Source organism: Falco peregrinus, chromosome 1 (assembly GCF_023634155.1).
Source record: "Falco peregrinus isolate bFalPer1 chromosome 1, bFalPer1.pri, whole genome shotgun sequence".
Taxonomy (NCBI): domain Eukaryota; kingdom Metazoa; phylum Chordata; class Aves; order Falconiformes; family Falconidae; genus Falco; species Falco peregrinus.
In genome coordinates, this window is record NC_073721.1 from 115,417,781 (window position 1) to 115,433,250 (window position 15,470).

The 15,470-nt window shown below is 39.2% G+C and overlaps 1 protein-coding gene and 1 long non-coding RNA gene across 5 annotated transcripts in view; one reads left to right on the plus strand and one right to left on the minus strand.

Annotated features, from left to right (window-relative positions):
* The window catches only part of SLC12A1 (solute carrier family 12 member 1), a 52,260-nt gene that overhangs the window by 26,870 nt on the left and 9,920 nt on the right, over positions 1-15,470 (plus strand). For all 3 annotated transcript variants that reach the window (XM_055809741.1, XM_005241454.4, XM_027792567.2), the window contains 8 exons: positions 139-240; positions 2,068-2,223; positions 3,853-3,952; positions 4,039-4,150; positions 8,052-8,192; positions 10,089-10,195; positions 11,085-11,167; positions 13,764-13,907. In XM_055809741.1, the coding sequence (XP_055665716.1) occupies positions 139-240; positions 2,068-2,223; positions 3,853-3,952; positions 4,039-4,150; positions 8,052-8,192; positions 10,089-10,195; positions 11,085-11,167; positions 13,764-13,907 (945 nt within the window). The remainder of the gene's footprint in view (positions 1-138; positions 241-2,067; positions 2,224-3,852; positions 3,953-4,038; positions 4,151-8,051; positions 8,193-10,088; positions 10,196-11,084; positions 11,168-13,763; positions 13,908-15,470) is intronic.
* Positions 1-15,470, minus strand: part of LOC114013294 (uncharacterized) — a 47,354-nt gene that overhangs the window by 17,076 nt on the left and 14,808 nt on the right. The window contains exon 3 of one of the 2 annotated variants that reach the window (XR_008748019.1): positions 7,436-7,608. The exons of the other annotated variant lie outside the window; for it this stretch is intronic. This is a non-coding gene — a long non-coding RNA (uncharacterized LOC114013294). The remainder of the gene's footprint in view (positions 1-7,435; positions 7,609-15,470) is intronic. 2 annotated transcript variants of the gene reach the window in all.

Here is a 15,470-nt window from a genome sequence, read left to right on the forward strand (position 1 = left end):
TACCACAGGAAAATACCCGAGCTTTGCCTGGATGACAGATTCAGACCATGTCCAGATTTAATTCATGATCAGGACAAAGCTATCCAACAATCTAAGAAGCTGGTGCCTATGTCTGACGTGTGTGCATGTGTCTTGCAGCTGAACTGAATACCATCGCTCCCATCATCTCCAACTTCTTCCTGGCTTCATATGCTTTAATTAATTTCTCCTGCTTTCACGCCTCATATGCAAAATCTCCAGGTAAGTCTGCATTCACTAGTGATTTAAATGGGTGCTTCCATAGTCTGATCTCTGCAAGTTTTTGACTGTATGTCAGAGAAAACTGCGGTACCTATACACCAAGCTATGTGACCTGAGGTTTTACCGCTTTCATTGACTATGATCGCATTTTATTTATCTCCAAAAGAAAAAAATAGCGGCTCTAGTCCTTACATTCCCTACAGTTGTACACAATGAAAATTACTTTGGAGGATCCCACTGAAGCAGGAAAGCTTCTCAAGGTGTTTTTTACCCCTCACTATCACACAACATGGACAGATAAAACCCTACCCCAACTCTAGTCACACAAACTAAGCAAGGTATACAGGGGAGCCATTGTGCCCTTCTCCAAGTCTACAGCAAAATTTACAGGAAAGTTCATAAGCACAGTAATTACACTAGAAGCAAGGCTGCCTGGGAGGGAACACGTAGAACAAGAGCAGGTCCACCAGGCAACATCAGCACAGCTCTGCAGTGGCTAGTAGCAGAATTGTAAAGGGAAGTGCAATGAGGTCCTGCTCAGGGGTAACTTGAGAGTCCCTCAGCAAAGGGACATACTGGCTTTCAGGCTTGTGCATTGCCACAGCAAAATAATTCTCATTATCTTCATGAATGAAGGGGGGACACCTTAAGGACTAAAGTCAATCAGCTGAGCAACACTGGTTTTGGCACACAGGAAAGACAATTTCCTCTGCTGTGAATCAATTATTCAATTCAAGGAGCGAGGAATACATTTTTGATTTCCCATGTGAAGAAACTGCAGTAGTGACATAAATGCCTACATCAACTTCCTTCCTATAGATCTGCATGGTGCCATTTGTTCAGAGGGCAGAAAAGATGAGCACTTCTGCTAATTATCTGCACAGATGAACAAATGCAGATCTGCCTGCTCTACACAGCCTTAGAGTTGAGTAAAAATTACCTCTATAGACTTCATGTGTGTGCATCTGACTCTTACCCTGCCACTACTTAACATTTCAGACAAAACTGCAGCCATTTTTCTTTTCTCATTTCCTCCAGTTAATTTCTGCCAATTCACAGTGATAGATTATAATTGCAAGGCTGCAGGACAGCACATTTTTTCACAGCAATATCTTCCCATTCCCTCATTAGAAAGATGATCCAAGATAGGGTTGCTTAGCCTCTTCTCATATCCTCCGTGTTTTTTCCCCTCTCCAAAGAATCTGCTCTGTAGAACACCTGGCAGGGACCTGCAAACCATGGAGGCTCACTGCTTGCCTCATCATTTTAATTGCTAGCAGGGGATGGATTCAGTACTGCAGCTGAAGAGCAGCAGGAATAATATCTTTTTAAAGTCAATTGCAAAAGATCTTATTGTTCTGCAGTGAGGTCAGGCAATTTTCAAATTTAAGACAGGTGCACTTACAGTATTGGGATAAACTCTCAGCAAATGCTTAGTGCCCATTAATAAGTTCTACATATATGCATCAAAAGGACACAGTAGCCAACCACCTGGAGTTACAGGAAAATCTGTTTTCAGTTCTGAACCAATGAACTTTAGTTTGGCAAAAATATAAACAGAATGGCTACTCAAAGCCAGGCTGGACAAAGCAGTAGGAAAGGGTTTGTAGTAGAAGTCTTGTAGATCCAGTACTCTATATGTATGGAAATCTGCATCAGCCAGCACCTGAAAGTACCTGTGGATACTCGTGATGCCTGAGAATTTGCACATATCACTCCCACCCCTTCTGACAGAGCCTGAAACAAATTGCATGTGTGTTTGTATGTGCAAAATCAGTAGATCACCATATTTTATACTCTTACAATTTCTCAATTCTCTTTAAACAGGTTGGAGACCTGCATTCAGGTATTATAACATGTGGGTGTCACTTTTTGGAGCCCTGTTGTGCTGTGGTGTCATGTTTGTCATCAACTGGTGGGCAGCTCTCATCACTTATGCCATTGAGCTCTTTCTATATATTTATGTAACTTATAAGAAACCAGGTAAGACCACAAAACACTATTATTTTGTGTATATGTTATGCAGCCAGACTGGATTTCACAGGAACGAATTCTGCTTACAGAATTAGACATTACTTTTTTTCCAATACCTTTCTTCAGAGGGAAGTCTGGAGCATCCCATTAAATACCACTTTGTATAATATAAATTAAGATGATAGTCTGGTGAATTTTTGCCTATTTAACAAGCACTTCAAGTCTGGTTCAGGGCTTTGCATAAACATTCTAGCACATCAGTTTATTCCCACCATGTCTTTACTACTTTTGGGCTTTTACTTGAGTATCACTCATTATTTTTTTCTCTCCACACACAAAACCTTACCTTTGCTTGCTCTTAGCTGGCTCGTCTGGGCTCCTCACTCAAAATGTAAACCTGCTGCCCATTATACAACAAAAACACAAGTGGAATTACTCATGAACTGATCATCCTCCAGCACCTCCCTACAATTCTGCAGTAAATCAAGAAAGACGAGCACACTTCACTGCTAGAAAAAAACCCTACTTAGTAGCTCAGCAAATCACAGCAGCTCTCCTCAGAAATCTGTGCACTAATACAATACAGCACTAGTACCAGAGTAGACAGTTTGGTTATTCGTAGGCAGGACAAAACTAACCCAGGTCCAGATTTCAGTGCTAACTATCTGAAGTAGAAAAACAAACAAACAAACAAACGAGGCAAGTTTCCCAGCAGAAGATGTGCGTTCATTGCAGCTAGCTTGGGATAGCAACACCCAATCTGAACCCGTGTTATTCTTTCCTGTGTATATTGCTGCACTGTTTTCCATCCTCTATCTGTGTTCTCATACGCACCAGGACAGTCTGCAGTTCTCTTCCTGTAAACAGCAGCTGTAGAACACACCTGTCACAAGGCAGTTGTCGAAAGCATTTGAGAACTGCTACCCTTCCCTAGTACATTGCCAGTGTCCTTGCTGCAAAGTAGCAGCTTAAAGCTTGGTTAAATTCACTGAAGACACTGTACAAAAGCTATCATCTTCTGCTCTCAGAGAGTGACTTTTGTTCAGCACTTATTTATCAGCAACTGAACGGTTCATAACAGACGACTTCTACACAAAACTCCACTTAGTTGCATCAAACGTTAGCTTTGTATCTTGGCATAACAGGACTTGATCTGTATTCATGTAGATATCAAAGTCTGGAAAGCTGTTTCTTATCTGTATTATCCACCCAAACAGCTGCACAGTAACAAAAGATGTATATGGCAAGACTGGGGTTTGAGAACAATTTTGGACCTATATAGTAGAACAGAGCTAATTGGAGCTAACAGTGTTCTTTCCTAATGGTTTAATTTGAACTTCCTGAAATTCCATAGCAAATACATTACTTAGGCTTGTCCGTTTTATACATGGGAGAAGGATACAAAGTTAATGGAACAGAGAAGAAAACAGTTTTTAAGCAGAGGAAGAATTTGTTTTTGCATGACATAAGCAAAACCTACTCTATTACGAAGCACAAACAATGACAGCTCTGGATCTATGAAGCATGAGAGAACATACCCTGTCTTGGCTCATAGATGACATGATTGCTGACCTTTGCAATAGAATATAGGGAAAAGCCCATTGTTTAATATGCATTATTTGTTTTTATTATATGCAGAAGTAAACTGGGGCTCTTCTACACAGGCTCTTTACTATATTAATGCCTTAGACAGTGCTCTGGCATTAACTACCGTGGAAGACCATGTGAAAAACTTCAGGTAAGATTTCCAGTGTATGGTAGAATGGCTTATTCTGAATAATTACATCACCCAATTCAATACAACCTCTTTTTTCCTCCTAACAGACCCCAGTGCATAGCATTAACTGGAGCTCCTATGATCAGGCCTGCTCTGCTGGACATCACACATACTTTCACAAAGAACAACGGGCTATGCATCTGTTGTGAAGTGTACACGGTAAGGTCAACTCATATAAATCCAAAAATTCAGCACCAGTGTGTGCTGCAGATCTTCATTACACATTCCACTCTCACTTGGCACACAATGGTCCCATTGGGGCTGATGGGCGGCTGTGCAGACCATGAAAGAGATTTGCACTGAGAATGAATTTTGTCCTAAGTCTTAACAAGAAAGCTATCAGCTGATATAGAGCCTGCGAGTAAACGCCTCACTGAGATGCATTTCAGAGTTCATAGTAGACAGACCAAAAAGTGGTTTGAAAAAAAAAAATTATATTTGTTTAAATGGACGCAACAAGGCTTAAACAAACAAAAACACCCAAACCCCTGAAGTTGAAGGATTATAGTGCAAAAGTCAAATTATCCAGGCTCTATATTCAACTTTGTCACCGATTTGCAGTGTTTGGGTTTGGCAAGTAATTCAGCTCTCTTTGCAGTGGTTTCTCTAAAACGGTAACAATGCTGATTTTGAGGATAAAAATGCTCTTCTGAGATCTAAAGAGAGGAGAAAAGTATATTTCCAATTATATTTTCCACAGGAAAGTCTGTTTCTTAAATGATGAAAATCTAGTCTCTCATTAGGACAGAAAAAAAATAGATGTGTTTATAGTGTAAAGGAGAAAATGTACTTTAAATATTACAACAACCTTTTTTTTTTTTTTTCCTCTCAAAATTAAAACCGAACAGCTCATGACACCAAATGGGGCTGCAAAATCTAATAGAGTCAGTCCAGGCAAGATAATATATCCATCTACAGGAGCGCAGAAATAATTCATTTGACGCTGCCACATTGCAGAAAGGTAGTACAGAAGATCTGCATGTGAGTTTTCCCAAATCAAATTTATCTATAAAGAGGGAATGGCCCTAATTCTTCTCTACTGTAATTATTGTTAGCTTTCCCAATGCGTTCAGTATGGAATCAATCCCAACAAGATTCTGAGACTATGCAGCTTCCTAAAGTTGAGTTTCAGCAAGTTTTCTGAATTCCTAGGCATGTTTCTCTAATATTAGTACTTTCTATGGAGAACTGAGATTTCATTCCTGTCTATACAAAAAACTAAATCTATTTTGCTAGTGTATTTTCATTGTTTTTCAAAATTATTTCTTCAGCAACTTAAGCTAAATTGAATTTGGTTGGTAGTAAGTGTGACACAATGAACATTTGTGATCTGCAAAATTGTGGTAAAAAGTGGATGATAAAATTCCTAGGGACCATATCTAAGAGCAGCCTACAATATGTACCATAACCAATACAGCAAGACTATTTAGCCATAAATGTAACACCCAGCATCTTTTGCCTCAAAAGCTGACATACTGTTAGCTACGCATAAAGTTTTGAGACACCATGCCAGACAGAACATTTTCCATTACTTTTTCCCAAAGGGCAGCAAGAAACTTTCCAGGAACAAGGTGATAGATAGTTCAGAAATAGGTAAAATAAATATGCCAACTGAACGTAAAGATGATTTAAACGTTAGTCTCTGACTTTGTGGCTGCATGTAGCTTGAACAGTCTAAGTTTTGAGTAAAAAGGACTACTCTGGTTTTACTCCCTGCCTTCACCTAAAATATTTTTGCAAGGTTAGTCTTCAACCTGCAAATTCACTGGACTCCTTGTACAATTGCACAAACATCAACACTGATACAAAGGAGGAGTGGGGAAGGACAGAGATAGGCTATCATCTGATAGAAGGGTGGGACTGTCCCCTCGGCCGGCAGAAACAGATTGTGCAAGTCAGTACTCTCAGGTACTCAGAGAGACTGGGAAGAAGGGCAGGACTTTTATTTTCTCTGCTCCTTACCCACAAGGGACCTTGAACCTTATTGTTAAATTTATTATTCCCAGCTCTTCACACTACTCTTGCAACAGCCAGGATCAAACTCTTCTGAAGTTATACTCGTTAAATCCAAACAAACTCCGGTAAATTTACTATCACCCAAGAATGTAGCATGATCTCATTCATTAAAGGAAGATAACATGGACTCTCCCGTCCTTCCCTTTGTACTTCCCAAACAGTCATAAGGGGTTCAGAAACATATATGAGCGACAACAACTGAGTGAGCATCAACCCAGCCTGCTTTTGACCAGGTCAAAAACTCACTTATGTGTGTGTGTCTCTGTGTGTGTGTGTATATATATCTCTAAATACTAATGAAAAAGGCACAGATAAAACCATAACATGAAATCTGCCAGGTCATTTCACAGCTTCTTTCCGAATGCTGTTTCCTGTATCTTAGATGGAACTAGCCAGAAAGTTTATTTTGAAGGCTTTGCCCTTTTTCTAGCAGCCAATGCCAATTCACTGAAAGTAAATGTACTGCAGTTATTTTGACAACTGTATAAAGCTATAGTACATCTCATTTTCTTCCAGGAAGGCAAAGAAAGTGTTGGTAAGGCTGAAAAGTTTTGAAAGGAAGACATTTTGTCTTTACATTCAAAAATAACTTTTCAGAAATTTATTTTGAATTAAGTGATCCTTTCTATACATTCGACTTTGGAGAGAATTTCTTTCAGTTTGGGTTTTACACTGTTCTGGAAGGGGAAATAAATTCTGAGCTTACAGTATTTGCTATGGAGAAAAAAATCTAAATCTCCCTCAACTCTCTCTTAACCAGTTTACCATCTTAGCAGAAAAAGCTACAATATACTAACTTACTTTAAATGAAAAAGATTTAAATAGGAATTCTGAAATAGAAATCTCCTGAGTATGAGTTTACAAAGCCTTCCTAGCTTTATATTATAGGATACTTCTACTGATTTTTCTAGTTATCTGTTCTGTTGGAACCAAATTGCAATTTGTCAGCATCCTCAAAAACATTAGAAATTTTTAAAGCACAAAGGAATAACTTCTGCACAAAATGAAGCTCGGCACCAAACAAGTTCAAATCTTCTGTTTATAACAAACCAAACTGGTACCACTTCCCAATTTTCCCAAAGAAATACTGGATTCCAAGTGCTTCCAAGCCAGCTCTGTCCTCCTGGCATGCGCAATTACTACTTCTGTCTCTGATGCTGGACATGCTCCCACAGTTTACAATTCTGCTATTTTATTCTGCCTTGGAAATCAAACACTACCTGTCCAGCCCAATAACAGTAAAACCAGTATTTGAGACTTTTTAGTATCACTCTCAGAGTTTCATCTTCACCGCAGAAGATCTGGACTATTGATTCAGCTTCCTAAAAACAACACAAAAGGCAATAAACAAAGCCTAGCAAACCTTAAACTTAAGAGCACAGATTTTTAAAATCAACTAAGTTCCAGATACCTGTTTCCCAAACTTACCTCAATCTTTCTAAAGGCCATGCTCGCAGACTTGATGCCTTCCCTCGGCCTAATCTTTTGGAAACCCTTTGCCAGCCCATCTTCTACTGTCAAGTCAGTGTATCGTGTCTTGTGACTTGGTTACACACATGGATTTTTGTCTCATTGAATTATTAGATGACCACTGAAAGAACCTGGTGACAAAGGCATTTGCATCTTTAATTGCACGGCAACAACCCTTTTCTCTTACTATTAGTAGATAGCAGCTTAACCACGTATATTTAGATCTGCTGAGACTTGTTTACGTAGTCAAGTCAGTGAGGGACTTGATTCACTCTGAGATGCTTCATCATACCTCAGATGTTTTTCTAAGATGTTACAATCCATAGTAGTTCTTCTTTCTGTCAGAATCACTATATTTAAGTAGCATTAACAGCCCCAGCCCTCTCAAACAGAATGCGAATTATGTTAGCAGCGCAGTTCTTTTCAAAGGCCTGAATCTCTGTGGACCCTTTTTGGAAACATATTTTTCTGACTCTCTCCATTTGCTCCCACAGCAGACTAGGTAACTCCCTCAAAATCACTCTGTGATGTATAATACAAAGCCTTTTAAACAATATTTTCTTGTATCATGCAGGGACCACGCAAGCTGTGTGTTAAGGAGATGAACAGTGGCATGGCAAAAAAGCAGGCCTGGCTCACAAAGAACAAAAGAAAAGCCTTTTATGCAGCAGTGGCAGCTGACAGCTTCAGAGATGGAGTCAAAAGTCTACTTCAAGTAAGCTTTTTGTTTACAGAACACAGAAGTGTTACATCAAAGCATCCCTTTATGTAAAGCATTACTGTTTACTTGTTAAGAAGTCATGTATATATGGATAATGTTATAAACGGAAAGGGCACTGTGGGGGTACATGTATAATACATTACAGGTTATTTCATAAAAAGATCTAGTTCTGAGGTATGGACTTACAAGACAAGGCAGACTGATTCTTTCCTAAATGAACAAGATGCTATTATGAGAGAGAGGGAGAGAGGGAGGGAGGGAGGGAGGGAGGCGTCTACAGGGCAACATGTGAATGTCTATGCAGCCAACACTAGATACGCTTCAAATCAATTCTATTGTTTGGTGTTACACAGCACATTAAATATCTGAGAATATTTTAGCATTAATTGAAAACTGGAAAGTGTAATATATATTTTCTGCAAACAGAGAGAACCCCATCTAAATAAAAGAGAGTCTGCAATGTTTTTCTATTACTCTAAGAATATAGCAGATCATTTCCAACAGTCCATTTAAAATGGCCTTAATGAAGGCACCGAGGCACTGTTTTCATATTTGCCATCTCCCTCTCACATATAGGAATATTTAAACATACAGATACCGAGACAAAATGTAGAGAAAATTCCCATCCTTTGCACAAAATGTACTGCTGAAAAGACATCACTGCAAACTGATTAAAATACTCTAAGTAAGATTAAAATACTCTAAATAACAGTCACCCACTGGTAGCCTACCAGGGTTCTCTGTACACTTGCTGAATGGACAGTACAATTAAGCAAGATTAAATATGTACTAATAAAGACCCTTTTGTGCTATCAAAGCCTTACAAGGACACTTCATCTTGGGTTTATACGTTTTCTCAGTAGAAGATTCTTCTGCTGTTTTTGAGAAGTATTAGAGTCCGATGTTCTCTACCTTTCCATTACTACTTAAACACTACTGCCAAAGTCAGCTACTGGACCACAAATAATTCCCTTCCAGAAAACTGAAGGACAACCACATCATCATTACTGTAACCTAAGGACATCTGCATTGCTTTGCCAACCAATTATTCATTTCAGTGTAAATAGTGCAGATGTATCAGCACTACTCAAAAAACCCTACCAAGGTTCCAACAGTTTTTACCTATTTTCTTTTTGCTAGTAGCAAAAATTAGCAAGTGTAACAACTTTGACAAGCTGGTGTATTTGTGGGTCTCCTCCTGATGGTTCCGAATACATTGTGTATTTAGATTTCTATAAAAATTAGGTTAGCTGAATCTAGATCTGACAACCCTTACTTGTTCAGGTTTTAGCACCCAGGCCCAGTTTTGGAGGCAATCTACTATCTTGAAAAAACATTTGTTCTTCCTGTTTATAAACTGTAATTTTATCTATAAAGCATGCTCACCTAATTTTGGATAGTCTTCTGGAAAGAATACAGCAAACAGAACAGCAACAGTTTCTAAGTTCAAGGCAAAAAAAAATATTCTTAAGAGAATACGCCTTCTCTGCATATCTGAGGAGTTTAAAGAGACTTCAGACCCAGTTCATCTATTGAGTATTCTAAATCTGATAAAAGCTTTATGCTATTGTGTTAGAATGAGCATACAAACAGTGCTTGAACTCTCTCTTGATTCCAAGTTATTGAACCATTTTAATGAGAGCATGTCAGAAGAAATGCAAATGAATGCTAATTTAGCAAAACTACATTTCTGTCATCTAAAAATCATTTATAGTTGGAATGATTTAGAGCTAATCTTTCTGCATGGGTACGAGCATGAAGGACATTCATGAAATGCAATCTAGTTTTAAGTGTCTCCAGAACATACTTCAGTTATCTTTTGCCATTACTTTTCATTTACAGTAAAAGCATGTGTGTGTACCTTCTCAAGCAGTGTTTTAATATTGTTAGGCCTCAGGCTTGGGTAGAATGAAACCAAATACCTTGGTGATTGGATTTAAGAAGGACTGGAGAAATGCCGCTGTCGCGCAAGTTGAAAACTATGTGGGCGTTATACAGTAAGTCACAGTTCAGCATCTCCTTTTTTACTTCACTTAGACTAGATTAATATAGCATTTCCACACAGGATTTGATGTCTGGAAACAATGTAAGAAAATAACTACAAATCTGGGTTTACACATATTAGCTCTGTAATAGAAGTTTCTGCCCATTAAAAGAGGTTCCTTGGCTTCACACACCTAGCAAGATCCACTTAGCAAACATCTGGCACTGTCAGAGCTCATATGGTCTGACAATGCTACATAAAGAAGCTGCACTGCTGTCAGCAGTGCTTTTGCAGAACTGTATTTTCCCATTTTTAGCAGGCAGGATCTCAGAGAAAAACAACCCTAATGTACATGCTTAGGGAATAAGAGAACATCATGGAATTCTTCTTTTAAGCCTAGGAGACAGAGGAAGAGCCTTGCTTCAAATCTCATGTGTGCCTAAGGCTCAGCAGCTCTGTGGGTTGGGGTTTAGCTAGGGAAGTCATTTCAAAACACGCTTCTTATAGACTCTGTTGCTCAAAATTCACCTGTAAATCTGAAGCAAGTTAAAGAACAACAAAACTCACCACAGCTTTTTTATTTCCTCAGAGAAGGGAGAAAAAAATTATACAATGGCGACCTAGTTCCTAAAGAGTGTTGTCAGAAAGACCCATTCATTTCAGGAGCAGTCTATCCATCCCCATTAGCCAATGATACCCTTTTTTAAAATGAGGGAAGAAAGTTGACAGTACTCAGTCTTGGGCAATTCCTCCTGCAATTTTACCTAGAGCACCCTAGTACACAGCAGTAACACCTCCCTCCCTGTGAGCATTAACACTTTTACCAATCTGCTCAAAGTAGCTTTCCTCATTGACATGCATGATGTGAAAGCGTATTTATTCTTCTTTTTCTTTCTTTTCAGTGATGCCTTTGATTTTGAGCTTGGCATGATTATCATCAGAATTAGCCAAGGATTTGATATATCTCAGGTCCTTCAGGTTCAAGGTATGTGATGACTCAATAGCTGAATATCTATGCTGGTTACATGCTCAGCACGAGCAGGAATCTGACTGATACTCTAAGAATCATTATTTGGTTTCTAGAATAGTTCCTACACCTGTAACTTCTACAGTTCCTCCTCGCTTCTGCAGTTTCAATCCTATCCAAAAGCCTGACTAAAGCACTCGCAGTGACAGAAGGAGGCCAAGCCTCACACATCAAGGGGCTCTGCATCCCAGAGAACTCAACTCCCAAAGCACTTCCAGCACAGGCCCAGACTAAAGCAGTAAAATCATGCTGTGCCACAGCCGCCAGTCACTCCATGGCATGTTTCCCTCCTGCCCTTGGCACATCTTCCTTCCTCTGCCTCCTTGAGATCTCTGGGACTGGCAGGAATCAGGAAGCTGCACTTTTGGTACCACCTCTGTGGAATGCTAGGGCCCAGAAAGTTTCTATTCATGCAAAAATCTGGAACCCCCTTGAAACATCAGCTCTCTCTTTTTCATTTTTTTGTTCATTCTCCCTTAGCTTAGCAGTGCATATCTCAGGGGGAAGGGAAAACCTTCCACCAAAACACAGCCATTCAGGGAAACACGCCACCTGGGTGGAGAAGGTAGAGGCAGACAGAGCATGCAGGCAGCTGCATCTAAAGGAAGGGCCTCCAAGAGCCGCATACAATGGTGGCCTTTGTTTTTCCTTTTCCTCTTTAGGACACAGAGGTCTTACTGGTTCCTGAGGTACCCTGGGAAGAGAATGACTCCATATAAAAACCCCATCAGAACAATTCTCGAGGCTTTCAGTATGATAATTTCCCCACTTCTCTTAAATTTGTCCACTGGAGCAGACAGATCTAGCCCAAACCTGGACATTACTTCAAGTGTCCCTTGTCCTGCCCACCAGATAAGTGTTTTGTGTCATAAATGAATTAAACGGAATCTATAGACAAGCAATATAGGCAGGCCAAGAAGAACGGTGACTCTTTGCTGCCGCCTGCTGGAAATCTGCCTCCGGCTTCTCCCCGGGCTCCCAGACACACACAGACAGCGGTCGGAACTGCTGGGGAGACAGGCTGAAAGGACCGAAGTACCTTAGCTAATTAAAAATCAATTAACTCCCCATTAAAGAGCACGGATTCTAGGATGAGGCAACCCTCAAAAGCAAATCACCTCTCCGAATTAAAAGGCGCCAGAGACTCCTTTCAGAAACAAGGGTAGATGAATATTCACCCAGCAGACTGGCAGCTTGAGGTGCATGGAGAGCTACACGGCAGACCTACAGGGATTTACGAAAAAATTCCAAACTAATCATGTTTCTGCCACCTCGTTGATACCTGAAAGAGATCTGCCTGTGTCTTGCTTGATGTAAGTTAGAAACTGGCTGCTCAGAAGATACAGTCATTAAAACACCAGTGAAATTACAGTAAATACCAACTTAGCATTCTCGCAAACTAGCAAGTGTTCTCCAAGCATTAAGAACCAAGGAATGAGAAAAAAAATTAGGAACACTGCAAAGGGGAACCTTCAAATACGCAGAAATGTTTTGATGCAGATATAAAATCCCAGTAGCAGAAAAAAAAAGATAATTGTATTCTATTATACTTGCTACAGCATTCTGTTAATAGAGAAACAGAAATTTTAAGGTTTGAGTAACCATTAAGTTAGTGACTATCATAATGTCTAATAATATGAAGCACATGGCTGCCATGGATTCTAAAGTAAAAGAAATTATATTCTTTTCTATTGACATTTGAAAGTGCCAGAAGTAATAACATCTAGCTAGTGAGGGTTTGGGTTGTAGTGTTTGTTGGTGGTTTTGTGGTGTTTGTTTTTTTTTTTTAAACACTATCTTAAATGAATTTACCTCACTCTTGGTTAATGTATTACTCAAAAGTTTTCCTTATGAAAAAAGCTTTCCGCAGGCAAACACCTGGATTATATTAATTAGTGCCTCACCATAACACATGGTACCTTTTCCTTAGCAAAATTCTAATATAGCAAAGATGAAATTGTTCTTTTCTATTACTGAATTTACAGAATTGTTAGCTAAATCTTACATTTTTGCAGCAAATGCTGAAAAAAATTAAAACATTAAAAATATTTCAGCACAGAAACTGATTGCGTATTCAGGATCCTTACATATTTCTGAGAATCTCAAAGTCCAAAGCCATGTGACCTTGTTACCTCAGCTTTGTCACTTCAGGAAAACAGCTTCCCTAATGTGTTTTCAAACTCTTGGGGGGGGAAAAAATAATCACAAAACAAATCCACCAACATAACTCAATAAATAGTATCTCATGTAACTATAAAATACAGTAATAGTGAATTTGGTCTGAAGAGGAAGTCTGAGACAAGCCAAATAGCACCTGAGTACACACCACTGCTGTAGGCATGGGCACCCTAAGGTAGGGCTCCCACAGATGACTTCAGCTTCCTCCTCAGCAGTTTGCAAGGAAAAAGCATTTTAAAATAATTTTTTCTCCCAGCATCTTTAAGTTGTGCACAAAGTACCGCAACAGCAATTAAATCACCATTACTTCAATAAGTGATTTAACTTAAAACAGAAAGTGATGTGTTACCATTTCCATTACTTTTCCCATATACAGAGGAATTAGAGAAGCTGGAGCAGGAGAGATTGGCGCTGGAAGCTACCATTAAAGAAAATGATTTTGAGGAAGGAAAAAGTAGCATCTGTGGATTCTTCAGAAAAGCCAGCACATTCCATATCCCAAAACATGAAACAAAAAAGGGTAAGTTCCAAAATGACAGCTTCTCCCCAACACTTCAGTGCATCACATTTTCACCAATATGCAAACTGGATTTTGACTCCAAGGCAAAAACTCCTGAGCCACACAGAAGCCCCGAGAACGAGACCTACCCTGTGCAAACCTGTCTTGGTGGCCACAACCCCGCAATGCAGAACAGAGTAAGCATCCTCTGTTGGTAGGGGACACTGTGTGGCGTACAACACAGCTGATTCCCTCCCCCTCCCATCTGCTAGATGAGCTTCTCAGAATTCAACATAAGCTATTTGTCGCAAATAACACATGGTTATTAAAGTCTGAGGAATACAGAACAATTTGTGGTTTTTTTTAATATTGTGCTTTCAGTTTTTAAACAGAGGCCTTTCTTTTTTTCTTCTTCTTTAAAGAAAACAAACATATGCACAATATTCAGGGAACAAGTAATCTCACTTTACTCAACATACAACACAAACCCAGTACCCGGCTGAAAACCAGGTAAAAATAGCACTACTGCTCTACATTCTAAACAATTTCATAAAAATGCGCAAATGAAGGTGGTAAAAGTACTGAACGTCATATATAGCATGCTGTCAAATAACTAATTAACACATAACTTAAGCGTAATTTTGATTTCATCACCTATACATTTCAGACAGTAAAATAACACAGAAATACAGACGGAATTAAAGGTCTCATTTCACAATTGGTAGGCTGTAATGATAATGACCCACCCGAAGCCACGCTCGCACACAGACAAGTGTTTTCAGAATTTTCACCTGCGGAGACTATTATATCTGGCTGTGCATACAACTCCCACAGGTATCAAGATCTACAGACTGAAAACATAACATGTCATTATTCTTTACTTGGCCGACTTCAATTCATTTTGCAGGCTTCAGAAGAATGTATTTTTATAATACCAGAAGAATGTGCACCCCTGTCTCAAGTACCCTTTTCAATTTAGTTCAGAAAGGCTTAAAAGAAATAAATATTACACACTTTGGCTCAATATATGAGATAGATTATGTTAACAAATATTCTGGCCTCTCTGTTTTGCTTATACATTCATCCTTCCCCAGCGTTGCTGCATCTTGCAGCATAGATACTAGAATCGTAGAGGAACGCTGTGTAACTGCTTTAGAACTGTCCTGTCCACACTCTAGAAATACAGGAAAACCAAACAAGGCATTTCCAGAACACGGCAGATCAGAGACAAACCTCTGAAAGAAGCCTGTCTACTCCAGTTAAAATACTGCTCTGACACAATCTCTTTGAAATCATTGAAAGAGAAGCAGCAATAAAGACACAGGCTTCAAAAGATGGAATGAGAGAAGATAGTTAGTATATAGACAAGACTGTACTCTTTAAAGTCAGACAAGAAAATAGCAAGAATCAAAGTTTATTTTCAATTAACAATGACCCTCTCAAGCATAGGGAAGCTGACATATATGCTTATGTTTTCTGCCTTCCAGCCTTAGCCTCACCTGTGCACTCACCATAGCCCATTAGCTCTTTGTCCACTATTATTGTGCATTTCAGGGAGCTTTGTATTTTACAACAGAGAGCTGA